This window comes from Mus musculus, chromosome 17 (assembly GCF_000001635.26).
Source record: "Mus musculus strain C57BL/6J chromosome 17, GRCm38.p6 C57BL/6J".
Classification (NCBI taxonomy): domain Eukaryota; kingdom Metazoa; phylum Chordata; class Mammalia; order Rodentia; family Muridae; genus Mus; species Mus musculus.
The window spans coordinates 48,232,713-48,259,956 of NC_000083.6; the positions used below are offsets into that span (position 1 = coordinate 48,232,713).

Consider the following 27,244-nt stretch of genomic DNA (forward strand, 5'->3'; position numbering starts at 1 on the left):
TTTCCAGAGAGTCTGGGTACAAGGGTGTCTTCTAGCTGTCCCAGCAGCCCACAGAGGCAGTCGTTGGAGCTGAGCTTGAAGGATGAGGAAGGCTGGGCTCTGGGGACTGCTGTGCGTGTTCTTTGTCTCAGGTAAGGCAAGCGGGAGATGGGAGCAGGTGGTCTCTCTGGACTCGAAATTAGAAGCCGTGTGTGTGTGTGTGTGTGTGTGTGTGTGTGTGTGTGTGTGTGTTCCTTATTTTTTTCCCCCTTGAGACAGGGTTTCTCGTGTAGCCAGGGCTGTCCTGGAATTCACTCTGTAGACTAGGCTGGCCTTGAACTTAGGGATCTGCCTGCCTCTGCCTCCCGAGTGCTGGGACTAAAGGTGTGAACCACTACTGCCCTGCTCTTTTGGTTTTGTTTTGTTTTCTTTTCTTTTCTTTGTTTTTGTTTTTGTTTTGATACAGGGTTTCAGTATGTAGCCTGTATGGCTGGAACTTGCTATGTAGTCCAGGCTGGACCTCTATCTAGCCCAGCTTCTCTGCTTCTGCATCCTGATTACCTACAGATATTAAAAGTGCGCATTGGATCTACCTTGCTCTTGAGTTTTTCACTGAGCCTGGGTTAACTTATTTGTTAGGCCAGTATACCTCAAGGACCCACTTGTCTCTCCCTTTCTGCTGTTGGAGCAGAAGTGTGTGCAGCTGCACTAGACTTTCTACACGCACGCTAGAGATCACACTCAGTTCCTCACGCCTCGGCAGCAAGTGCTTTGCCAACAGAGGGGTCTCTCTAACCCCCTGAAGCTCTAAAGCAGTGGCCCCCAACCTGTGCGTCTCGACTCCTAGGATGGAGGTCGCATGACCTTTCACAAGCATCTCCTAAGACCACCACTGGGAAATAGAAATTTACATTACGATTCAAAACGGTAGCAAAATTACAGTTATAAAGTAGCAACTATATAATTTTATTGTTGAGGGTCAGCACAATTTAATGAGTGGTATTAAAGGGTGGCAATATTAGGAAGGTTGAAAACCACTGTTCCAAAGCATATGGCTGTCAAATAGGCCAGGCTTCACCTGCGCTCAGAAACTCAGACCCTGAGACCGATGAGCTGAGCTATAAGGAGGGTGACTTAGGGAGGCAGGCGCTCTATGCTTGGTTTTTTTTTTTTTAATTTATTTTATTTTTTATGGCTGTATTCTTTTAAAAATAATTTTTATTTTATATGCACACGTGTTTGCATGCATACATGTATATGTCTCACATACATGTCTGGTACCTGAGGAAGCCAGAAGGTGGCATCAGATTCCCATAGAACTGGAGTTACCAATGGTTGTGTGCTGCCACGTAGGTGTTAAGAACCAAAACTTTGTCCTTTGCAAGAGAAGCAAATCCTCTTAACTGCTTTTTTTTTTCCAGTCCTGGGGGTGGAACCCAGGACCTCCCATCTGCCAGGCAGCTGCTCCCCAGACTCTGTTCATTTTGATGTTAGAGACATACAGATCCATGGATGGGAACAATGACAGAGTAGGACAGGGTCTCACTTTATAACCAAGTTGTCTTTGAACTGGTGATCCTCCTGCCTCAGCTTCTTAGGTATTTGGATTACAGATGGGCACTACTAGGTCAGAAGATCCAACTAATCCATGTATTTTTGAGAGAGTCTCTATATATATCCCTGGCTGTTCTGGAACTGTCTGTGTAGACCAGGTTAGCCTCAAACTCACCTAGTGATCCTTCTGCCTCTGTCTCCCTAGTGCTGAATCAAAGGCGTGTGGGTCATTATGTCCAGCCATCTGAATAATATTATTTCATGCTGAAATGTTTTTTTTTCTTCTGTTCCCCCATGATGCTTTAGATGTGGACAGTCCATTAGATCCCACAGATGTAATTCATTTAAAGGATATTTCCTGGGGTTGCCTTGGGCCAGCAAAGCTTCTAATCTGCTAGGTTAGACGTCAAAGGTTTGAACAGAACTTCCTCATGGAGGTCGTGATCCCAGCTCTTCAGCGAATGCTGGAGCTCTCATACGAACTGCTGTGTCTTCATCTGTAACATTCCAGTGAGTCAGAGCTTCTGTAATGACAACCCAAAGGTGGAGCTCATGTCTGTCACAAAGGGTGCTTCAGACACCCTGTGATGAAATAATCAAAGTGGAGTCAACAAACCCCTGAGCCTCTGCTGGCCTGTCTGCGAATATGGGGACATTCTGCCACCCTCTGCTTCTTTCAAAACTTTTTTTATATTTTTCTGAGACAGGACCTCACATAGCCCAGGCTGACCTCACATTTATTATGTAGCTGAGGATTTTCTTGAACTTTTTCCTGATGTGCCTACGTCAGTCTCCTGAGCTCTGAGATTACTGGTGTGCACCATCACTGTGTGGGTGGGAGAGTGCAAGGATGCCCCATTGACAAGGTTTCCTTAGAGATCTAATTGGCCTTTGAGCCAGGCTCACCTATAGAATCCCCCATGGATGCTTGAGGGGAATCTTACCAAGGCCAGATGAGGACAGAGCAAGCCTTCTGGAACCTGACATCCCACATGGGCAGGCAAGGGCTCTACTAAAGTTGTAAGTCTTGGTCTGTGTGGGTGGTTCATGGCTGCATGAGTTTGTGCATGTGTGTGTGTGTGTGTGTGTGTGTGTACGTGTGTGTGTACATGTGCTTGAGTGATGTGTGAGTGTGTGCATTGCGAGTGTGTATGTATGTTCATGCACATGTCTGTGAGTACATGTGCTTACTTACAAAGATGAATGTATGCATGTGCATATGTGCATGTATGTGCATGTGTGTTCATGCATGTGTCTGCATGTATATGTGTATGTATGTGCTTATGTGCATATGTGACTGTGTGCAAGTGCCTGCGTTTATGTGTGTGTGTGTGTGTGTGTGTGTGTGTGTGTGTGTGTGTGTGTGTGTGCTTGTGTGGCAGTTATAGTAAGAGCAGCAGTAGAAGTCTGGGGAATTGAAAGGCCAACTCACTGCTCTGGCATTCATTCTGTCAGTGCCTTTGTTGGAGAATGACATCCAGGCACTCATGTTCCTGTTTACAAGAACTGAAACTGTTTTCCAACACCTGACCTCCAGTGAGGGATACCTAACACCCAGTGGGGGGGGGACCCTGACACCCAGTAGGGGACATCTTACACCCAGTAATAAAACGTGGCTGCTTTCTGTCAAAAATAAGAGGGATTTATTGCCTTATGTACCAGGGAATCCAGCTGTGCTGGCTTAAAAACACAGCTAGGACCACAAGTCAATTGTCAGTCTCCCTGTACCCCAGCCTCCAGTTTCCCTCTGCCTGTCTGGCTTACTCTCAGGCAGCTGATTCCTATAGCACTGGAATTTCACACCCTGAGGACCTTCAACCTCCACATAAGCTTTTGAATAGCCAGAGAACAGGTGGCTCATCCTAGTCTCACGCCATTCTTAAACCAATCTGTGTGGCCAGGGTTTTAGGGTTGTTTAAGCCTCCTCATGGGTGTGTCCTTGGGAATATGGGCAGGCTCCTCAGCTGAGCCATATAAGGATGGCTACCCTAAGAAAGGACCAAGCACTTTGTTACTCAAAGAAGGGAGGAAATGATGCCAGACAGGCAGAATTCCCATCCATCGTGCCCAGGAAGCCTTAAATTACTTCTTTTTCTTGATGCTTCCTTGGTGTCTCTTCGTCCTGACTTAGATGGAGCCCCCCCACCCCCCTCCCGCCCCCAAACTTCCTGTGCTCAGAGAATGTCTTTGTATCCAGTCTTTACCTTGGAAAGTGCCTTCCCGCAGGATTTCTCTCCCATTATGCACTGGTCTCCAGTCAGGCAGTTTCATCTCCCTAGGATCATGTAGAGCTAGAGAAATAAACAACATAGTTAGTGAAGTGCTGCCACACAAGCATGAGGACCGGAGTTAGATCTGCAGAAGCCACGTAAAAAAGCCAGACCCATCACTAATCCCGGCACTAGGGCATCAGAAAGAACTGGATTCCTGAGACTCACTGAACAGACAGCCCAGCTGAGTCGTCCAGTTCCATGTAAAACGTGAGAGACCTTAGGAAAAAATGAGACAGCTAAATGACAGTATTCTGAGGTATGAGCGATACCTGAGGTGGGCCTCTGGGCAGGACAGGCTTGCGCACATGCACACACACAATAGCATGTACTCACAAAAGCGTTATTTATCAAGTTCAGTTTCCACAGACCACAAATCATTGACTCTTGTACTAAAACAAACACCAAACAAGTCCTTCCCAGTTGAGAGTTTGGACAGACGTCATTCCCTACAGAGCCTGATTCTCCTTTTCTGTTTATAGAAGTCAAAGCTGCCATTGTTCTAGAGGAAGAAAGGTATGACCTAGTGGAGGGCCAGACTTTGACAGTGAAGTGTCCCTTCAACATCATGAAGTATGCCAACAGCCAGAAGGCTTGGCAGAGACTACCAGACGGGAAGGAACCCTTGACCCTGGTGGTCACACAGAGGCCCTTTACAAGACCCAGTGAAGTCCACATGGGGAAGTTCACCCTGAAACATGACCCTAGTGAGGCCATGCTACAAGTTCAAATGACTGACCTTCAAGTGACAGACTCTGGATTGTATCGTTGTGTGATTTACCATCCTCCGAATGACCCTGTTGTGCTCTTCCATCCTGTCCGCCTGGTGGTGACCAAGGGTGAGTGACCAGGAAGTGGGTGAGGAGAGGGCAGAGAGGGCCAGACATGAATGGAGCTATTGGGGTACACTGTGTGAAGGTGTGTCTCTGTATAATCAATTGTTAATTCTGGACAGCGCTGCTGAATATTGGCAGAATTCTCGTATTGGCATTTCTATGGTCCATTGCAAGGCTTTTCTATTTCATAAATATCCAGCCCTTCCTCACCTGTCTAAGGGAGTCTAGAATTGTATCCAATAGGTTGTAATAAAGATCTGACAGTCACTAGCTAGACAGGAAGTATAGGGTGGAACTTCTGGAGAGAGGGATGATGGGAGAAGAAATGAGGTGCAGAAGATTCTCCAGGGATAGGGGTAAATGGTCTGACCAGGGCGGAGTAGAGAGGCAGAGCTGGACACATGGCCAGATGTAAGCGCCAGGATAAGTGTAGCATGGCTAGGAGACTGCCCTGGCTAGCAGGCCGAAGCTCGAAAACATTAAAAAGCCTTTGTGTCATTATATCTTTGGCAGGGACAAGATAGTCCTGCTGTGTGGGGCGGTTTTTCTGATTCCTGGGAGCCAGGTTTTCTTCTGAGCTCCTCTTGTCTGCCATTCAAGGCTCTTGGCAGGCACCAGGTCCGATAATAATTAGGGGTTCCTGTGCGTCGATTCCCCTTTGGAAAAGGTGGGCAGTAGACTTGGGATATGATTTAGTTCTGTTTCTGAGACCGATAATCAGAAGTCATGTCCTTAGGAAACCTTTCTCCTTTAACTAACCATGTAGCTTGCTTTAATGTTTCTGCAGAACAAGGTTGTAGCCAATTTATAAATACAGAACTATACATTTAGGACATTTTCTGATTCAAAAAAATAAAATCTGTTCCTTCTAAGGTCCAGGAGAACCCATGGTGCCATTTTCTTTTCCTTTTCATGAGTCACGTCAGTTCAGGCCACGGCCACCTAACAGGCAATCTCTGGATGCTCCTCAAAGACTGCCAGAGCTTTTAAGGCCACCTTTCCCTCCCTATGTGCTGCTGATGCCATCTCCCTCACAGTCACCATTCAGAGGTGGGAAGGGCCAAAGAGGATGTACTTAGACTCACACTGGTTGCATTCTATTCTACAGGCAAGGTTCTAGTTTCAACGCTGGGGTTGGGACATTGCCAGTCTCTTGCTCAATGCTGGACAGTCCCTCTTCCAGAGGGGCTTCTTTCTGGAACCTCAGAGTCCTTCTAGAGGGAATCTTCCTCTGTTTCCCCCATGACCTCCTATGCGACCTATGGATCCTCCAGAATTTCTGCAGATCAGTGTGGCAGCACACTACCCTACGTGCTGTTCATTGAAGGCTTCTTTCGAGCCAGAGAGACTTTTAAGTTTGTTTGTCTGGAAAGTGTCCATCAAGCCTCTCCATGGCAACCTTGGCAGTTTGGCAGATCTCCCTAGGAGACCGTGGGTCCCTTTCAGATTTTCTTGTTTCCATATCCAGGTAGATGTGCGTAATGGGATGCCAAGTTCTCTTTCTCATCCTAACAACCTCACAATGCTTAAAGAAATCAGCTAGATTCTCTTGAATCCCACTGTCATTTAATCTGTGGACATAGACTGCATTGTTGGCAGGCAGAGCCTTCATTAGGATTCATAGGGAAATCTATAATAAATCAAGGTTGGCCCCTTCATCCACAGATCCACCAGGCTTAATGAAGCCATCTCACTCTCCAGGGCTTGTTCCACCATTCTCCTCCCTGCCTTCCTCTACTCATGCCTGTAGGATTAAATCCCCACACTTTCCTGATCACTCATGCTCCAACTCTCTCCTGATCCAGGACACCCTCTAGACTCCTGCCCATAAACACCCATGCTACTGAGGTGGTTTTTCTGGAAATGAACTTTGCCAACCATAGATGTTGCTTTTTTGGTTATATTGACTCGGTGGCTGTAGGATCTAGTCTGAGTGGGATAACAAGAGAGAGACTAAGGCTCATAGCTGCTTTGTTGACCATGGATGGCTACTTGGCCATCCATAACAGCTTGACTGCCCGTAGGTATCCTGCTGAGAAAAACTTCTCAGATCATAATTAGCCAGCTGTGAAGAGAAATGGCTGGTGGGAGGATGATCTCAAAGAGAGAACCAGGGGATCAGAAATAATAATATATATTATATGTTATAAATAATTATATATGAATGACTGGAAAGTTGACCTCAGGAGGCCTTGCACAAGCTATATCTTATGCCAAACAAGTTGATTAAGAAGTACAGTATCAGTTGGGCATGGGAGCCCTCACCATTATTCCCAACACTGGCGAAGATAGAGACAGGTGGCTCTCTATGAGTTCAAGACCAGCCTGGTCTATATGAGTGAGTTCTAAGATAGCCAGAACTACATAGTGAGATCTTGTCTCAAACAAACAAACAACAAACAGTACAGTATCTATGTGGTTTGCAGGGGAAACCTGAGACATCATGCAGAAAGCTATCATACAACAGGGCAAAGACAACAGGATCAAACAATATTGCATGAGGGGAACACAGGAAGTCTCAAGTGTACCCTTGACCAAGCACTCATCAGCCATGGGACTGTCAAATTCCACAGTCTTTTCAGTGGGGATTCACAGGTTGCCAGGAGCTGATAACCTTAAGTCCTTCAAGGCTCTGGCCCTAGCCTCAGAGCAAACCTTTCCAAGTTTGTTCCTGGGCAAGAACACAGAACTTGTATTCCCTGAGTCTTTTCATCAAGGTCTCTAAGAAAGTCCAGGATCAGTCTAACTCCTAGCAGAATGGGATGGGGGGTAGGGTGACTGGCTGCAGGAGGTTGCTCCCGTTACCTGGGGGGTAACTGTAGTCACTCTGTCCATATCCTAGACAAGGCTGTTTCTAATTCTCTGTGCTAGATTAGTGTTAACTAATCTCAGCAGACATTTTACTCTCCCATGGTCTTGGTGGTTGGTGGCTGATGTCCACAGGATAGGTAAGCAGGCTTAGTGCTGTGTGCCAACTAAGCTGCAAAGGAGGTCTTAGTGGTGGTGACAGTGGTGGTTGTAGTATCATAGGCACATCTCGTACCCCTGGACAGGCTGGCGATATGCCTGGAAGGCAGATGGACGCTGTCTGAAAGAAGTTGCATATGCAACCTGCACATAAAGCCTGGGTCTCAGGTTCCGTCTGGCCTGAGGCTGACATCAGCAGGGTGTCTATTGGTCTCATGTATCTGTGGCCCATATAACTGGGTTATGTGTGCATGTCCTTGAATTGACTGGGATGTGAACACTGCAACCCTGCTGGCTTGTGGGTTGTCTGTAGGTACTGTAATCATGGTTGTTATGTTCTCTTCTGAGGAAGCCTCTAGCAATCTACTATCCTCCTCCCAAGATGTCATCGGTGCCCCTCCCATGGGCTTCGAAACTATGTATGTTAGGTCTTGCTGTAGGCATGAACCACATGAAGACCTTATTTCAAGTGCAGACCCTGCCTCAGTAGACCTGAAGTGACACTTGCTTACCAGGAACAAGTTTCTAGGATCATTTCTGTAGGGATCATGCACTTACAAGTCCCCACTGTGAATTTCTGAATTTTCTAAGGAAGAGTCGGTGCGGTGCCTTGCTGGGTTCTACATCCCCAGTGAGTAACAGTGGATGTGTCAGGGACGGCAGAGAGGGAAGGAACAGGCCTCCTGAGAACAAGGAGAGACTGTGCCAAACCCAAGATGGATCTCAATCACAATATCCAGTAAAGGACAGCTTGAGGGTGATGTGACTTACCGAGGTAGTGGGAATGGTGTCAGGGAGAGGATGGGGCGGGTGGAGAATGAGCTGCAGCAGGCAAGAGAATGCTCACAACTCAGACAGCCCAAGAAGTCTCTCCTCATGCCTCCTCCCACCCTTCCTCCTTTTCTCCTTCCATTCCTTTTTTACTGCCTCAGGCTCAGGATGACTTTACACTATTTCTTTGGATTTTAGAAAAAGAAAAACTTGCTTCTTGGATGGCCATGTTTATTTCCCTCCTCAGCTCCATCTTTCTTCACCTACTCATCTGTCCATCTGTCCATCAGTCCATCATCTATCTCTCCATCTATGCATCCACCCACCAACCCATCTGCCCACCCATCCATTATCTCTCCACCCATTTATCTATCCACCTCCTGTGTCTTCTTGCAGGTTCTTCAGATGTGTTCACTCCTGTCATCATTCCTATTACAAGGCTGACAGAGCGTCCCATCCTTATTACCACAAAATACTCACCCAGTGACACAACTACAACCCGATCCCTACCCAAGCCCACTGCGGTTGTTTCCTCTCCTGGTCTTGGAGTCACTATCATAAATGGGACAGATGCTGACAGGTATGTTTTCTTGGCTCTTGGTTTGGACACCCTTCATTTCTTCATCCTTGTGTTGAAAGGATGTGGGGATGAGGATGTGTGGTGGGTGTGCCATAGTCTGCGTCCTGCAAGGGAGCCTGGGTAACACCTGAACTTGCTTCTATTAGAGGCAGCAGGCCTGGGGTATATCTATTCTTGCACCTATCATTGGGTGATGGAGGCCCTAAGCAATCCATGGGTACATGGAGTCCCACCACCTCATGGCCCCACAGTCTGGGCAAAGCCTAGGAAAGAGATAGGTGAAGAGCTGCTATGAGGGGAAGTGCCCTGGAGCCCAGTACGTGACAATAGCTCAGAGCTCCAGGAACACAACACAACATTGCCAGGTTAGACTTCGGATGCAGTGCAGTTAGCAAAGGTCAGAAGCAGGGCCTTTCTAGCAGCAGGTTACTCTGGGGGCTGAGGTTGGGACGAGGGAAGGTACTGTGGTAACCACAAGATGAGAGACAGCAGCCGCCTCCCTGTACTTGGTGCCCCTCTAGCACTGTCAGCTGCTGAACTTGCCAAGTGGCCTTGGGGATGTTGTCACCCTGATAGGAGATAGTTAAGGAAGCTGGAGTGGGTGTCAGCACACAGGGGGATGTTACCCCAATTCATCACCATTTGCATGACTACATGTACTGCTTTCAAGATTGTTGTTTCTATTTATTCTTTACTTGAGATCAATTCTACTTCCTAGCAATTTCCCATGATACCTCCACTCTATCTATCTATCTATCTATCTATCTATCTATCTATCTATCTATCTATCTATCATCTATCAATCATCTCTATATCTACATACCCATATTAGAGCATGTAGTTTATACACACACACACACACAGACACACACACACACATGCTTATTTTTAACCTACCTTATGGCTGAGTGTCTGGGTTCTTCTAAGCCTCCCGTGGCTAGCTTGCCTCACCCTTCACTCCTAGCTCAACACTCTAAATCTGTCCTCAACTTAGTTGCCTGGTTACATTCTCCTTGCTAAGCCCCCTAAATCTGCCCTCATCTTAGTTGCATTTCTAATCTCCTGTTTGCTACCCCAGGCCCAATTAGGGACAGTGGCCAATGGCCACTCCATTCCAGATCTCACATGGCAGATGGCTCTCTCTCCCCCTGAAACATGGTGAATTCCCTTTCCTCTTTCAGCATCTCCTAGCCTGCCTGAGGGAACCAAGAAGTCCTGCTTCTTCTGCCAGCCATTGGCTTTTGGCATCTTTATTGATTGATCAAGAACCAGTTGGTGAACAGGACCTTCAGTGTTCACGAGCAGATTCCTGATCAAAGCATCAGAACCCGCCACCTACACTATATACACCATATATCTATGCATCTATCTAATCTATATCTGTGTCTATCTAATCTCTGTTTCTGCACATCTACATGTCTACATTTCTATACATCTAATCACTCACTAGCCATGGTTGGAGCAGAATTGCAGTCTGGACGCAGACCAACAGAACTTTACACTGCTCTGTATAACTGCACTATACTTATTCACTAAGCCATCTTTGCTGTAGTTAATAAGCAGGTCATTGACTAAGCCATTCCATTCTACTTATTTACTTAGACGCAGTCTCATTCTGTGGTCCATGCTGGCTGCAGATTTGTGATCTTCTGGCCTTGGCCAACCCAATACTGGAATTATTGGCATAAGCCATGTCTGGCTTTGTTCGCCATTAAATTCTTATATGTAGAGGGTATGAGGGCCTTGTACTTACATATAAGCACTAGGGGAAGCAGTATTGTTAAGCATGCAATGTTGTCTCTTCAAAGGAAGAGATGAAAAGCCTATTTTCTGCCAAAAATCTGGGAATGATGACCTCTGCCCTCACAATCTATGTGGTTACATCACACCTGACTGGCTGTCCCCTCCCTCCACCCTGACTTTTATTTTTAATCTCTGACTTTCTCCTGAGATCCTTATCTTGAGCATTGTTTCTCAGTCAATAGAACCCATCTTCATGGAAGATGTCATTGTACTTTGAAAAGAGTTTCAATGTCATAATGTTATTTAAGCTTTGTTGTAGACATAGGATTGAGTTAATTACAATCAGAGAACTCTTTTCCCTAAATTGTGCTATAGTTAAGTATCCCTAAAATAAACTGCTCAGGGTCAGACCCTAGAAGTTTCAACTAACACCAGTTACTGAATTTGGTAGATCCAGACTTCCTTCTTTCCTCATGCAGTTGGAAATTCTGCTGCCCATGGTTTGCAGAGACACCCCCCCCCCGACACACACACAATTATATGTCATTAGTACTCCATGCTGCTTTTGTCTGATTCATTGTCGTGTGCTGCTTTTGTCTCTGTGTCCCATCATGCAGAGTCTGTGCATCTTCTTCTACTTCCCTATCTGCCCAGGGTCAGGCAGGGCTCTCTCTCCTCTGTGTGTCTCTTTCTTACATCTGTTGCTCTCAACCTGGATCTTGGAGAAACATTTTGCTAAACTTATGACAAATCCAAAGAGGGCTTGTCAGTGAGGTTGGGGTCTTCATGGTTTCTGGATGGAGAAATGAAGCTAAAGGTTCAGTGACTCTCCCCAGAAGAGGGTCAGAATGCTGACCACAGAGGTGACATACCCTATAGGTGAGCCTCACTCAGTCCACAGAGAAGGCCAAGATGCAGCGTTAGCCCTTCCTCCTTTATGCATCTCCTAGACCTGAGCTCTATACTCTCCACTGTCTAATTGGTTATTCTAGGAAGTGACCCTCTGAATGGCACAGGGCCAGAGGCTGTGGGGAAGCTGCAGGAAGGACCTAGGTTGAAATTGTGTGGGAAGAATTTTCTACTCCATGGTTTGGATGTCCATTGCACCAACCTTCAACCCCCTTTCTCCACAGTGTCTCCACATCCAGTGTTACTATTTCAGTCATCTGTGGACTTCTCAGCAAGAGCCTGGTTTTCATCATCTTATTCATTGTCACAAAGAGGACATTTGGATGACAGAACTTGAAGCTATACAATAGTGACCTTCAGCGGTGTCTATTTCACAGGAGGAGCTGAGGTGGTGGGGCTGAGGAGGAGCTATGACATGAATTGAACCTGTAATCACCGGTGACGTCTAAGGCTCAGGATATCCTCAGCTGACCCTGTCCACTCTCCTCATTTTATCCATCATCTTGGGGATGTGCTCTGCACCCTTAGAAAAGGGGAAACCATTCCCAGAACACTCTGGCCATTCCCCCTAAATAGTTGGGTTGGCCTGAAATAAAGAGAAACTCCAGAGCTTCCCCCTGTCTCTTGTTGTGGGAGTCAAGAAGATTACATGGTCACCACTGATATCCCCACCTCTTGTCCTTCTCCTGGATGGTACAATTCTAGTCATTTTAGCAGGGCCCTTGCTCATGAAGCAGCCTGTCCTCCTACCTCTGGGCCTTCCTTTCTGGGAGTCAGACACTCAGATTTCTGTCTTCATCTGTAGTCCTCTGAACACTCCCAACCATGGACCAAGAAGACATGATCCTACCTTGACAATAATGCAACTGGGAGAGAGAAATCAAGTTAAGCTGGATGCTGTTGCCTGGGAAACACCTGGAAGAGATAGTATCCGTAGCATTGAATCAGTACATGGATGGCATCAACATGCTGTGTGCATTTTATTATTGACTTCTCAGTGCATGAGGGTTAAAGTGTATGTGATCAGAGTAAGGCCACAGGGGTAGCAGGCCATCACCTCCTGGCAGGAATGAAATCTAGAGAGTTCCCTTACTCAAGAGCTCCAGAGGCAGGGAGATGGGGAGCCAGACTCTGCTGCTAGCTGAATGCCTTTTTGCCTGGACTGAGACAGGGTCTAGCATGGCGGGGGGGGGGGGGGCAGGATCCTATCTCAGACTGCCCCCTGTGTGAGTCTACCTCCCACTCACCTTCCTTCACCTCTCAGTCTCAGCCTGGGTACCCTGTGGCTCCTGTGCTTTCTCTAGGACACACTGGCATTTGCTTGTTTCCACCTCTTTGGGTGGGAAAAGGATGGTAGATCCATTCCTTCTACTTCAGCAGTGGCTGGAATCAACTTCATCGAAAGGTTCCCAAGATCAAACCGCATCACCACAAAGCATCCAGCTCACTTGATCGCACCCAGAAGGCCGAGGAGTGGCTGAACCACGTATCTTATATCAGGAAAGCACTTTCCTGTCAGGGAGACTTTCCCTTCCACCTCCTGTGAAGATCCCAGGTCTTAAGGTGTGCTTCTGTCACATAAGGACGGTTCACTGTGAACGTGGCTCTCTGTGTAACTCCACCCTGGGGTGGCATCGCTGAGCACAGGGTATTCACAGCTGCATAATCTCCAGTCTGCTGGGAGAGGCCGCAGTGGAATCCACTTTGGGTTGGTGCTCTGGGACACGTCTTTGGAGGGCTGGTGCAGATGCTGTTCATCTCAGTAGGTTTGTTTCCTGACTGAAGAATCAAGCAGGGGTTTATAGTCAGGGGCTAAAATGCTTCCCAAGAAAGCCTGGGGACCAGAGTTCAAGCCATTAGAGCAAAATGTAAAAAAGCTGCTTAGGGCGGGCCATACCTATAATCTCGGCACTGGGAAAGCCAAGACAGCCAGTTCTCTGGGGCTTAGTGACTAGTTAGAGACCCTCTTGTGGTCAGTGAGAGACCTTGTTTCAGATACAACAACAACAACAAAAAAACAATAACAACACACACACACACGTTGTATGATAACTGTCATATTTCTTAGGTTATTCAATTTGCAGTAGTCCAGAAACCACCCTGGAGGAGAGCCTCAGTTGATGAATTGTCCCCTGCAGGCATGCCTGTGCTGTATTGCCTTCGCTGTTAATTGAGGTGGGAGTATCCACCCTGTATATGGCTGGTGCCACTTCATACACTGGGTCCCAACTGTGTATAAAAATAAGGAAGCCTAGTTGATCAGAAGCAGGCAGACCCCAAGGGTCCAGTTTATCCTCTGCTCTTGACTATGGATATGATGTGACTAGTGCTTAAGTTCCTGCCTCGACTTCTCCACAATAAGGGACTGTGACCTGTGTTGTTGTTGTTGTTGTTGTTGTTGTTGTTGTTGTTGTATTTGGGGGGTGGGGTCAGGGTGCCTTCCCAGGGCATCAGAGTAAAACTGGAACAATGACACATGTCTGTGATCCCAGCACTTGGGGGACTAAGGCAAGGGGCCTGAGGATTCAAGGACAGTTTGGACTTTGTTGTGAAATCCCATCCCAAACTGAAAAATAAATAAAATAAAAGCAGTTGAGATTCTGTGACTGTGGTGAGTGTTCTAGTGTCGTGCAGTGTCCGTGTCCTGAGGTAGCTGGTCTAGTTGGATTCTCAGGCCAGAATCACCGAGGCCGCTTGTTAAAACGCAGATTCCCAGTCCTTCTGCAGGCCTGTGAATTCAGGGCCTCTGAGGGTAGAACCCAGCTGTGACTGTGCATGCCTAGCTTCCTGAGTGATCCAGCTATGAGGTCTCACTGAGAACTATGGGTACAATGAGATGAAAGATGAGTCAAAGGCTGAGGAGAGGCCTCTGTTGGTAAAGTGCCTGTCACAGCAGCACAAGGACCTGATTCCCAGAAGCCACATACAAAACACCAGATGTGTGGTGTACGTACATCATCCAGCCCTCGGGAGTCAGAGACAGGCAGCCTAGCCTTCTTGGTGAGGCTCATGCCAATGAGAGATGCTGTGTCAGAAAAACAAAGTGAATGATGTCTAATAATGACATCTGCTTGTCTCCTGCTTTTGGGAGGTGAGCAAATCCGAATGTTCAGCCTCCTTGGCTTGGGGAGGACGGTGTGAGGGGTCGTGGATATGACAATGTTCTGGTATCCAGAGGCAGTGAGTGGAACAGTGTAGGGACCTCAGGTGTGGCAGAGAACGGCAGCCAGCCACAGAGCGTTTCTCAACAGATTGTGGCATCAAAGGAGGAAGGAGGGTGTCACAAAAAATGGGGTTCTCTCCTTTTCCCCCTCCTGTGTCTCCCAAGGCAGCTTCCTCTTGTCACATTTCCCTTGGTGTTTCTCAATGGGACAAAACAGCGGAACCTGTGAGAGCAGAAGTCGGTCAGTTTCTATGTGGGGAAGCATGCTCCAGCAACTGTAAGTGATTTGGCCACTTGCCTTGGGGCCATTGGCAGTTAGCACACCAGGAAGGAGCTTCATACAGAGGAGGCAGGGACCTGGGGGATGTCACCGCTGCTGCTATGGCTGGGGCTGATGCTCTGTGTCTCGGGTAAGGAGAGGCAGGTGAGGAAGCTAGAGGACAGGGTGTCAACAAGAGGGATGAAGCTCGCCGGGGGGGGGGGGGTAGCTGCTAAAAGTGTACTTATGTTCCTCAAGACAGCCTGGGTGGAGACCAGGGTATATGTTAGAGATGGGTCAGTATTGAGAAAGAGATGGACAGAGACATTGGTGATCCCTCCTGATGCAGCAGAGAGTGGGCTGTGAAACAAGTTGGAGGTTCTTCTTGGACATATTGAAGTAGAGAAAGTTATGTGGTGGTAACCAGGCAACCCTCTTGCGATGTGTTGATTCTCACCTAGAGGTAAAACCAGGGAGGCAAATCTCCCTTAAAGGAACAATCAACCACGGAGCAACATAAAGGGCAGGTAAAGAAATATATCCTCCAAATTAACCAACAGGTTGATGGAAATCTCATGGTTCAGTATTTCACACACAGTAAATACATCATAAAATATGTCATGGTGGTAGTAGTGTAACCTACTACCCACCCATGGCAAGAAAGACAGACCAAGAAGGATAAAAAGATTAATGCAGTTGGCACTGTCTGGTGGATGCCCCCCTTAGACAGATGGACAGGGGTTGAAGGGGGTTTCTACTTAAGGATACAAGGAATAAACAGAAAGTTCTGTGTGCCAGGCAGGAACGGCCATGTCTGGGCCACCAGACATACAACAGAAAACAATAGAGAACTGGGAATAGTGGGACATGCCTGTCATCCTAGCAGTCGGGAGGCTGAGGCAGGATTGTGGGGAATCTGAAGCAGTCTACGCTATATGTTGAGTTCAGATCAGCCTGGGTTGCAAAGTGAGATCTTGGAATGAAGGAAAGAGGGAGGGAGGGAGGGAGGGAGGAAGGGAGGGAGGGAGGGAGGGACAGAGACACATAGAGACACACAGCTGAGAGAGGTAGGGGAGAGGTACAAGAGAAAGATAGAGAGGCAGATAGATGGGAGAGAGAGAGAGAGAGAGAGAGAGAGAGAGAGAGAGAGAGAGAGAAGGAGAGAGATGGAGAAACAAAGAGTGGGGAGAGAGAAAGACAAAGAGATACACAGAGACAGAAATAGATAAACAGAGACAGACAGAGAGGTGGGAAAGGAAGAAAGGAAAGAAGGAAGGAAGGAAGGAAGGAAGGAAGGAAGAAAGAAAGAAAGAAAGAAAGAAAGAAAGAAAGAAAGAAAGAAAGAAAGAAAGAAAGAAAGAGACACACAGAGAGATGCACATGGAGAGACACAGAGGCAGAAAAGTGTGAGAGAGAGAGAGAGAGAGAGAGAGAGAGAGAGAGAAAGGCAGGAAGGCAGATGGTGGATGGCTGCCTGCACATACACACATGTTTCTAGAATTAGAAATGGTGATGCAATCTGGTAAAGCTCTTTTGTAATCATTCAATATAAAAATTTCCCACTCTACAAGATGCAGACTGAGTCTTCCCTGCAAACACACAGCTTAGATCCAATCACCTGTTCTGGATATTTTGCCTGGTTTACTTAACTGATATAGACACACATAGAGCAATCAAGAGCTCTGGAATAGTTACAGCGCTCCTAGATTCCCCTGCCATGCTTGCTGGGGTCATGAGTGTCCCAGCAATGTGTGGCTGGAGCAGAAGGCAAGTTGGCTCCATGAAACACGTATCTCCTATTCCAGGACTCCAAGCTGGAGATGAGGAAGAACACAAGTGTTTTCTGGAGGGCGAGAACCTGACCCTGACTTGTCCTTACAACATCATGCTATACTCACTGAGCCTGAAGGCCTGGCAGCGGGTCAGAAGCCACGGTTCTCCAGAGACTCTGGTGCTCACAAACACCAGAAAGGCAGACTTCAACGTGGCCAGGGCTGGGAAGTACTTGCTGGAGGATTATCCCACCGAATCTGTCGTCAAGGTCACGGTGACTGGGCTGCAGAGGCAAGATGTGGGGCTGTACCAGTGTGTGGTCTACCTCTCTCCTGACAATGTTATCATTCTGCGTCAACGGATACGGCTGGCATGGTGTCAAGGTGAGCTCCGGTGAACGTTCAGATGGAGTCTCTTCCTGCTCAATAGTGGGGCAGGGACCCTATCTTCCAGGAGGAGCTGTTTTAAGGAGGCAGCTCAGGGTAATGGGGGGGGGGGGATTCTAGATCTTTCCTTCTTCCATAGTGTGACACCAGGAAAGTCACATTCTCTGTGCCTTATTTTTTTTATTTATTTATTTATTTATTTATTTATTGTCTGTAAGACAAGGACGTTGGATGTGGTGAACTCAAAAGCCATCTACTTCCACGTCAGGAAATCTGCAAGAGAAGCTGGTAACTGTCACGAGCCACGCCTGCGGCTGATTATTTGTCCCACTGCCTCTCTGTGTCAGGAGGACTCAGGATTGCGGTCATTCACTGTGTTCCCCTGCAGATCATCGAGCTGTTAGGACCCCCACAGGCCCACCCCTCTCAAAAGTCCCTGGTACAATTGTGAAATGGCCTAGTTTGAACAATAGGATACCTGCTTATTAAGATTTTAGGTTTTTTTAAATTTGCCAAAGATAACATATATATATATGACATCATATTACATAATAAGACAAAAGAAAAACTATCTCTGAGTTGGACATGGCAACCCAACAGGAGGAAGAGAGTCCCAAGAGCAGGCACAAGAGTCAGAGAGCCACCTGCTCCCTTTCATGGATTTGACTTGTGGTTTATAATGAAGACATGGAGACCTCTACATCGTTGAAAACTGTTGGCCTTCTGCTGGGCAGTCTCTCAGCTAGCTCTCTAACTTAGCCTTGGCTTTTCCGACATCTTGCCTCCCTGTGTGGTTCTCAGTGCCTGCTTACATCTCCATTCTGTCTTCGTTCTGTTTCTCCTGAATCTGCTCCATCGCTTTACAGCTCCTGCAACTCTTCTCTCTGCCCTGAAGTCCCGCCCCCACACTTCCTGCCCCAGATCCAGCTGCCAGCTCTCGATTATATGGAACCATATTCCAGTCTGAACCAATCAGCGGCAAGACAAAGCCCGTTCACATCTTAGGTTGCCTGTAGGCATTGAGGGCTACCTGACCTTCATCTTTTGGGCTAGTGAGGAAGGACAAGCATTTACATACAGACAACCAGTAATGTGCTATAGAAATAACAGTACCAACATCCTGCCAGACTTAGCTCTCTGCTGGTACAGATTTAACAATTGAAAACACAGGAACACACCTTCACACAGTGTAAGAGAAGTTCCCACAGTCAAGAGTCCCAGAAAAATACTAAGCTAATAGCTATAATATATATGCAAAGAACCATAGATCTCTGTAGGCCCTGTGCTTGCTGCTTCAGTCTCTGAGGGTTCCTAAGTGCCTTGCTTAGTTAATTTAAAGAGCTGTGTCTTCATGGTGTCCTCAGTCCCCTCTGGCTCTTACAATCTTTCCATCTCTTCTTCTGAAGGGTTTTTCTGAGCTCAGAGGGAAAGGATTTGATGAAAACCTCCAGTTTAGACTCTCTCTCTCTCTCTCTCTCTCTCTCTCTCTCTCTCTCTCTCTCTCTCTCTCTCTCTCTCCATAGTCTGGCTGTGGTCTCTGCATCTGTTCCCATCTGCCACCAGAGGAAACCTCTCTGAGGACAGCTGGACAGGGCACTGATCGATGAGTATAACTGAGTATCTTTAGGGATCATTTTATTGATTATTTTTTAAAGATTACTTACTGGTTTTATGCTAGGTCTCTGGGCTGTCTAGTTTCTGGTTCTTCGTTAGCCACTGCTTGGGTGTGGGTTCCTTCTCTTGTAGTGTGGGTTTTAGTTCAAGCCAGACATTGATTGGCTACTCTCACAAGTTCTGTGTCACCATTGCCTTAGCATATTTTGCAGGCAGGACAGATTATAGATCAAAGGTTTCTGGGCTGGGTGGGTGTCCACATTTCTCTTTCAGTAGTCCACAGAGAATCTTCCCAAACTAAAGACACTAGAACCTAGGGGTGAGATGTACATGTAGGCACCAGGTTGACTTCATGTTCAGTGAGTTCTGTGGATGCTGCCCTCAGTAATAGGGCCCTGATGTCAACTTGCAGAGAACAACCTTTTGTATAGGTTGTGTAGAGATTTCCATGGGACCCCCTTGGTCAATAGCTCAATTGAATATAATCTAATCCCACTTCTGGAAGCCTTGCCTAGCTATAAGAGATGACCAGTTCATTTAAATTTAAAATGTATGTATGTATGTATGTATGTATGTATATGAGTGTTTTGTCTGTATATATGTCCATATACCATTTATGTGCAGTGTCCTAGGGAGTTAGATAGTTAGATAGTTGGTTCTCTGTGAGAGCAGCCAGTACTATTAACACTGCGCATCTCTGCAGCCTCTCTCAGGGAGTCCACAAGAGCAGAGAAGAAGAACAGACAGTGAAGAGCGGAAGTTCACTGCTCTCCAAGTGGTCCTCATTGGTGACGTCACTGCTGGCCCCTCCTCCTTGTTAAAAAGCCTGGCTATCCATGTGGGGAGGTGGCTTGTGGAAAGTGGGTCCTGGTGCCTCGGCTTCAGTATCCTCAATAACCCCCTGTGGGAGATGTGAGTTCAAGAGGCCAACATGTGACCGTCTCATGGGAACAGGCTTAGGCTTGAATCGAATCACATAGAGTCTGTAGGCAGAGTTGAGGGCTGGAATGTAGCTCAGTGCTGGAGTATTTGCCTAGCATGTGTGAAGTCCAGAATTCAATTTAGAGCACTGAAAAACAAAAAAAAAAAAAACAAAAAAAACAAAAAAAAAAAAAAAAAAAAAAAAAGAAAAAGAAAGGAAAGGGAAGGGAAGGGAAGGGAAGGGAAAAGGGAAGGGGAAAGGGAAGGGGAAAGGGAAGGGGAAAGGGAAGGGGAAAGGGAAGGGAAGGGGAGAAGGGAAAGGGGAGAAGGGAAAGGGGAGAAGGGAAAGGGGAGAAGGGAAAGGGGAGAAGGGAAAGGGGAGAAGGGAAAGGGGAGAAGGGAGAAGGGGAGAAGGGGAAAAGGGAGAAGGGGAAAAGGGAGAAGGGGAAAGGGAGAAGGGGAGAAGGGAGAAGGGGAGAAGGGAAAAGGGGAGAAGGGAAAGGGAGAAGGGAAAGGGAGAAGGGAAAGGGAGAAGGGAGAAGGGAAAGGGAAAGGAAAGGAAAAAGAAAGGAAAGGAAAGGAAAGGAAAGGAAAGGAAAGGAAAGGAAAGGAAAGGAAAGGAAAGGAAAGGAAAGGAAAGGAAAGGAAAGGAAAGGAAAGGAAAGGAAAGGAGACAAACAAACATTACATTAAAACCACCTCTGGGCTGAGGGGATAACTAAGTTGGGGTCCTGAGTTCAATCCCCAGTACCTCATAAAAAGCTGGGCATGGATGCATTTGCTTGTAGTCCCAGTGCTGGGGAGAAGAAACAGGAGGATCCCCAAGGCTCTCAGGCTAAGCAGCTTAGCCTAATTAGTGGGCCCCAAGTCCCAAAGAGAGACCTTGTTCCCCAACGTGGGGGAAAAGCCAAACAGAGAAAACAAGGCCAAGGCTGAAGGCGTCGGTGCCAGCTTTAAAGTCAATACCGAAGAGACAGAGGTAGGGGGATCTCTTATTTGAGGGCAGCCTGTCTATACAACAAGTTCCAGGCCAACCAGGCTACAAAGCACAAAGCAGAGGGCTTGAGAAACTCTGAGGGAGACCCCTATTGCTCTGTCCCCTCATACCAATATACACAAAGGAAACAACAAAGCAAAGAGACCAGGCAGTGACAGGAAGGCAAACTCTAGAAGAATCACTTGACATCACCCCTGCCCTCAGCTCAGGTCATTAACCCATTCCTGAAAGCTATGCAAAGACTAATTTAGCAACCCTTGACAGAACAAAGTGAGGCTTCACAGACTGGAAGATTCTAGAGCTTTGCTTGCTTTCTGCCCTGAACCTGCTCAGTGAGTGACCTTGAACAAGTCCCGTACCTTCTCTGGTGGCCAGTGAGCTCTCGTCAGTCTGGCTTCCCCATTATGGCATTTGATAGCTGCCATGTTTTGGGTTCCTCTGTATGTATTGATCACAGGGAGCTAAAGGTCTCACTGGTACTTCAGACTGGGCCAAATCTACCTGCTCCAGGCACTACATTCTCGGACTCCATCACTTCATTTCCACCCATCCTTTTGCTGAAGTCCTAGTTTAAAAGCTACAAGAAAAGTCGCTGAGAACGCCCGAGTCCACTATCTTGCCCAAGAACTGCACCGAGCTCAATACAGGATGGACAATTATCAGCTGCAAACTGGGAGGGACAGGAAGCGGTGCTGTGACAGCTTCCTTTGCCTTCTCTCCCGGGATGGGAGAAACCATAAACTAAGATGGCTGAGGAGTGGCATCTGGCACAGGTTATCTCTGCCTGGAGGGATGGCAGGAGAAATAGAAAAATAACTCCACAGAGGGCGCTGCGGTGACCACAGTGCTCTGGAGGGGACAGTGGAGTCAGCTTGGTGCAGTTCTTTGTCTTAGTTTTAGTTTCAGCTAGGTTGAGAGCAAGTCTTTCTTCTCCCCAACCCCTCCCCTGTCCCCCCTCCCTCTTCACTCCTCTCTCCCCTCCTCCCTTGTAAAAAACACTTTGAAAATTTCTCACACACACACACAGAGAGAGAGAGAGAGAGAGAGAGAGAGAGAGAGAGAGAGAGAGAGAGGAGAGAGAGAGGAGAGAGAGAGAGAGAGAGAGAGAGAGAGAGAGAGAAAGAGAGAGAGAGAGAGCCTTTACATTTTAACAAGTCTGGGCCAAATCCACCTACACAATAGCTGGGCAGCTGCCTACCCTTCATGCTGTTACAATCTACTCTCTAACCGTAACCCCATTATTACTTTCTATGTTTCATCTGAGCTGCTTCTAGCTCCATTTGAACAGCCCACATGGCCACATTTTATGGCTCAGCTAACTGATGGCAGCTCCTTCCTCCTCTCCTGCACACTTTTGAACCCAATGGCAGCTTCTGTCCCATAGAGGCTCTCTCTCTCCCCTCCCCATCTCCTCTCTCTAAGCCCATGAAAACTCAACCCCACCTATCTCTCTTCTGCCCAGCCTTTGGATGCTGGCATTTTTATTCACCAATCAGAATTATCTTGGGGGCAGGGATCCAGAGGCTATGCGCAGATGCTAGATCTTGGGGGCCAGCACTTAGCATTACAATAAACAGTAAAAGATAAAACCTCAACACTGCCTTCTTTCCTCCCTCCCCTTCTCTTCCTTCCTTCTTCTCTCCCTTCCTTTCTCCATTCCTCTATTCTCTTTCATTCCGTCTTTTCTTGCTTCTCTGGTACTGAGGATGGGACATAGGGATGTTATATGTCCTCGTTGCTTTATTGTCAACTTGACATAACCAGATGTCACCTGAGAAAAAGGGAGCCTCGACTGAGGGATTGCTCGGATCGGAGTAGCTTGTGGGCTTGTCTGTAGAGAATTGCTTCTAAGGTTAAATGAGACGGTCCAGGCCAATGTGGGCGGTGCCACCCCTAAGCAGGTGGTCAGGCAGCCCCCCACCATAGCCACTGCTTTAGTTACCACTTCCAGGTTCCTGACTTGGTTTCCTGCCTGACCTCCTTCCATGATGGACTATGATCTGAAAGTATAAGATGCAACAAAACCTTTCCTCCCCAAGTTGCTTTTGGTCATTATCCTAGTTAGGGTTGTTAGTGCTAAGATGAAACTTCGTGACCAAAAGCCAGTTGGGGAGGAAAGGGTTTATTGTGCTCACACTTCCACATAGTAGTTCATCACCGAAGGAAGTCAGGACAAGAACTCAAACCCGGCAGGAACCTGGAGGTAGGAGCTGATGCAGAAGGCATGGAGGATGCTGCTTATTGACCCCGTGTCAACTTGACACACACATGCATCTCTGTTAAGTCACAACTTTCCTTTCTTGTTCTTCCCAAAGGGCACACATGAATATCAACATTACAGCATAAGCATTATAAACTTTAAAAGTCCCATGGTCTCTAAAAATTCAAAGACTTAAAAATTCAGTCTCTTTAAAATAGACAGTCCTGTTTAAAATACAAAGCTTTTTTAAAAATCAATGTCTCTTAACTGTGGTCTCCTGGAAAAATAAAAAATATATTTTTACTTCAAAAAATATATTTTTACTTCAAGAGGGTAGAACCAGGGCACAGTCACAATCAAACCAAAGCAAAGCAAACTTCGCCTGTGTAAGCAATTCAGTATCCAATATTCACTCATGGTTTCTTAGGGTTCTCCAAGAGGTTTGGGTCACTTCTCCAGCTCTGCCCTCCACAGCCTCCACAGCTGGTCTTCCAGGCTCTGGCTGGCTCCATTCCACTGCTATTCCTACTCTTTGTGGTCATCCCACGGTACTGGCATCTCCAAAACTGTTGGTGTGTCTTGCTGCAGCTAGGCTAGACTTTTTACCAGTAGCATCTCTTGGGCTCTCTTCAGGGACACAGTGCCAATCCTCTCCTGCTCTCCACAACTCCTTCATGCCTTCAAAACCAATACATGTGAGTGGCACTTATACTACCAAATTCGGCTTCCAGCATGAGGGGCAATCTTGGCAGCTTCTGAAACACAACTTCTGTGTGTTGATTCTGAGGAAATACTGAAGAGATTTTAGAAGACTTCAAGTCAAAGGTGCTGGTCTCTTCTTAGTCACAACTGATTCTTCAGCCCCAGATGATCAGCATCCTTGTCCAAGGATTTACTTGTCCAAAGGATTTACTTGTCCAAAGGGTTTACTTTAGTGGTTCTGGTCTCTTGTTAATCACAGCTTATTATTCAGTCTCAGCTAACTATAACCACAGAATCTTCACACAGAAGGCCCAATAGAGTCTTTGCTTCCCTTTAAAATCTCATAGACCTTTATCTTTTGCACTGCTTTCAACATTCTTATCTTCCAAAGTCCTATAGAACAGCTCACTGAGTTCTCAACACTCATTGGGTTTTCTAGTCCAGAGTTCCAAAGTCCTTTCACCTTCTCCCCTACATATTCTGGTCAGGTCTGTCAGAGATACTTCACTCCTGGTACTAGCTTGTCTTAATCACCACTAATTTCTACTAGCCAGCACAGTCATAGTTTTTATCAAAGCAATAGAAACCCACCTAGGACTGCCACTATGAACCAGAGATACTCTCAGCAGGAGGGGCTATGACCAGGGCAGGCAGGTGGATTGGATATGATGGACTCAGTGTTGGGACCTTTGGCCAGGCTCTTATATGGGACTCGGAAGGGTGATACCAGCACCATGTCATGAGCATAACTTAGGTGTGGTGTTAGAAGACCTGGACACAATGCTGGCCCTGATGTCCAGTGTCACACTTGGATGTTTCTTATCTATTGTGCAGCGTGGGATGCTGGCTGAGAAGTGGATATCCCATCTTTGACCTTCTAGGACCCAATGAACCTCCCTTCCTCTTCAGATAGTTTTATGATAATGATCTGGGAAGAGAGCTGCCTAGCTTACAAAAAAAAAAAAAAAAAAAAAATCCACACTGTCAGGTTCCTTGTTGGCTCAGGTTAAGCCAGTTGGGTTGGGTAAACAGCCTCTCAAGAACAGGGCACACTGTCCAACTTTATCAACAATATCTGGGCACCCAGTGGAGGCCATATTTCTGCTAACCCTCCTAAAGAGTCTTTATCTCTTCCCAGGTCATAGTATTTGTCAAGTAGCACCGTGGAAAGGATTAGGAACCAGACACTTTGAAGGCAGCAGAAGAGTTGGGGAGTACTGAAGAGAAAGACATTAGTGTCAGGTGAAATGTGAGAGGCTGGTGGAGATGCCTGCAACTAGTAACCATGTCCAGGAAGCTTAAGATGGGGGTTTGGGGGGCAAGCAGAGACAGAAAAACAGTTTATTCTGGTACATGAGGATCATAGGAAAGATGAAGGCCTTTTCTTCCAAGGGTATGCAACCCCTTGTCTACTCTCAGGTTGCAAGGCAGGTAGCAGGTCCAACCACAGAGCCCTGAAGGCAGGTAATCCATGTCCACTTAGATTTAGTAAAGTCATTCTTGGAGTGCTCACACTTGCCTTTGATCTCACAGGGAAGCCAGTGATGGTGATCGTTCTGACGTGTGGCTTCATACTAAACAAGGGCCTGGTCTTCTCAGTCCTGTTTGTCTTTCTCTGCAAAGCTGGGCCTAAGGTAAGTGTGACAGGCCAGGAGTGGGGTGGATAAGAATGGTCCCAAAGGCTCCTCAGAACCTGTCCCCTGGATGTCTTTTTCAGAGGGCTCTGTGGTCAAGAGGTAAGGCCAGCCCTAGGCATAATGCAGGGTACTGGCCAAGATCCTGGGAGCAATATGCTTAGTGGGTTTCCCTTGGCTAGGAAGACCCAAGTATGGGGACAGGCAGGGTGGAGACATCAGGGTGGGCTATCTGTCCTTCCATTCAAGCCTGAGCTCTCTGTGCTAGTCATATATTTTCTAGTTTTGTTTGTTTGAGGGTCTCACTATGTAGCCCAAGCTTCCCTGGAACTCACAGAGATTCATCTACCTGTGCCTACTGAGGGCTGGCATTAAAGGTGTGCACCATCATGCCTCCAATTGAGTTGATACTTTCTAAAGCTTGTCTATTCCTTTTTTCCTGCACAGGTGTTACAGCCTTCCAAGACATCCAAAGTACAGGGAGTCTCTGAGAAACAGTAGCCTTCCTGCTACAAGCTGTGAGCACACCTTCCCTTATCTATTAACAACATACCAGATGTTCTGTATTGGGGACAATCTGGGCCTTCCTACATTCTCCTTGTGAACTCTAGTTAGCACATGATACTCCCAGAGGACAGCTCTGAGGAGAGCTGTGTAGAAGGAGGCTCATGAGACATCAGTGAAGAATATAAAATTGAGAGAGATTTGGACCTTTGGTGGAGCAGTTAAGCAGGACCCACAGAGAATTCACCTCAAAATCTTATCACCATTTCTCTCCTGCTAACCAGGTCTGCCATGCTGTGGACTGGTAAAACCTATATGATGTAACCTATCTCTCTTCTGATAATAATAAAAAAAATTGTATTTTTTTTCACGCAGTTTTACTGTTCCTGTATCCCTCCTGTGATGGTGAATGCCAACTGTCACATGATGCAATATAAAATCTCATAGAAGACAAGCCTCCAGGCATATCTGTGAGGGATTGTCTAGATTAAGACTAGTTCTTGAGAGTCTCTATGAAAGGTTATCTTGTCTATTTATTTGATGTAGCACCAGAAAGTGGGGTATTGCAGTGACAGACCTGACCATGATGTTTTTTTTGGAAGAATATACATGACTTCCAACTTGAAAAGCAGTTGGATACTTTTAAGTGTGGCTTAATGGGACATCCTAGTAGGAGTGTTGAAGACAGTGCTGAAGGTAATTGGAACTGTGGAGGCTGAGAGTAAAAGGTTTCAGAGGAGAAGAACGTACACAAGTGAACTAGAGACGTTTCTTGTGATGTTTTGGCAAAGAATGTGGCTGCTTTTTCTTTTGTTCCAAAAATCTGCCTGGGGCTAAATTAAAGGGCTTTGAATTAATGGTGTTGGCAGAGGAGATTTCAAGACAGCCTAATATCAACTGTAGAGTGTGGTTATTAGTGGCCACTGCTTGAAGTCCTAAAGACCCTGAAGGGATGGTAGGAGCGTCTCCTGCTCCTGGCACCAGACCCTTCTCACATAGCTGCAGCTCCCTGCCCCCAGAGAGATTTGTGGCCATTTGTCTTGTATGGGCATATATCCCAAGTTCTTCCACATATAGATGAGTTATCCCTAACATCTCAGACCAAGACAATAGAAAAAAAGACCTGACCACAATTAAACAGGCTCAAAACATTGCTCTCCATGCTAATGAGGTACCTAGAGGTCTGAAGGGCCTTGCCAATAAGCTTCCTTTCCCAGACAATCCTCCCTGCAAAAGGTATTTAATCTCAGGCCCACCCTGAGAAGTGGGATATGGGTTTGTTTATCTATTTTCTGCCACAACAATAAACTGTTTGGAAGCATGAACTGCCTCTTTTCATAGAAGATCTCTCTGAGCTCCCAGCCACAATGGCCACCAAGCCTGTATCTGACAAGCCAAGGACAATTACCAAGCCAATAATTACCACTGGGACTAGAGGGAGCTCTCCCCTCCCCCAGCCCTGCTGCCCAGCCTGGGGCTAGA

General features: G+C 46.8%; 2 protein-coding genes, 2 long non-coding RNA genes and 1 pseudogene across 10 annotated transcripts in view; 2 read left to right on the forward strand and 3 right to left on the reverse strand.

Annotated features, from left to right (window-relative positions):
- Trem1 (triggering receptor expressed on myeloid cells 1) lies at window positions 1-14,215 on the forward strand. Of its 5 annotated transcripts, none has more exons than NM_021406.5 (4): window positions 27-131; window positions 4,286-4,642; window positions 8,774-8,957; window positions 11,834-14,212. In NM_021406.5, exons 1-4 carry the CDS (start codon window positions 83-85, stop codon window positions 11,934-11,936), a joined length of 693 nt encoding a protein of 230 aa, NP_067381.1. In that variant the 5' UTR covers window positions 27-82; the 3' UTR covers window positions 11,937-14,212. The 5 variants fall into 5 exon arrangements, with proteins under 5 accessions (XP_006524792.1, NP_067381.1, NP_001334328.1 ...); XM_006524726.4 differs by lacking the exon at window positions 27-131 and adding an exon at window positions 2,150-2,553 and having other exon boundaries at window positions 11,834-14,215; XM_006524728.4 differs by lacking the exon at window positions 27-131 and adding an exon at window positions 2,150-2,346 and having other exon boundaries at window positions 11,834-14,215.
- Window positions 1,387-27,244, reverse strand: part of Gm52308 — a 38,309-nt gene continuing 12,451 nt past the window's right edge. Inside the window, exons 2-3 of the long non-coding RNA XR_003952373.1 lie at window positions 3,738-3,824; window positions 1,387-2,057 (exon numbers count right to left, since the gene is read on the reverse strand). This is a non-coding gene — a long non-coding RNA (predicted gene, 52308). The remainder of the gene's footprint in view (window positions 2,058-3,737; window positions 3,825-27,244) is intronic.
- Window positions 5,496-6,734, reverse strand: Gm18679 (predicted gene, 18679; annotated as a pseudogene).
- Window positions 13,314-17,346, reverse strand: Gm52307. The gene is made up of 3 exons (XR_003952372.1): window positions 16,930-17,346; window positions 14,564-14,995; window positions 13,314-13,388 (listed from the first exon to the last, which is right to left on the reverse strand). It is a non-coding gene; the product is annotated as a predicted gene, 52307 (long non-coding RNA).
- Window positions 14,965-26,136, forward strand: Trem3 (triggering receptor expressed on myeloid cells 3). 3 transcript variants are annotated; one of them, XM_017317592.2, is made up of 4 exons: window positions 14,965-15,049; window positions 16,837-17,187; window positions 25,158-25,258; window positions 25,706-26,136. In XM_017317592.2, the coding sequence occupies exons 2-4, from the start codon at window positions 16,917-16,919 to the stop codon at window positions 25,757-25,759; spliced, it is 426 nt and encodes a 141-aa protein (XP_017173081.1). In that variant the 5' UTR covers window positions 14,965-15,049; window positions 16,837-16,916; the 3' UTR covers window positions 25,760-26,136. The 3 variants fall into 3 exon arrangements, with proteins under 3 accessions (XP_017173081.1, NP_067382.1, XP_006524794.1); NM_021407.3 differs by having other exon boundaries at window positions 15,017-15,182; window positions 25,706-26,135; XM_006524731.2 differs by lacking the exon at window positions 14,965-15,049 and adding an exon at window positions 15,111-15,196.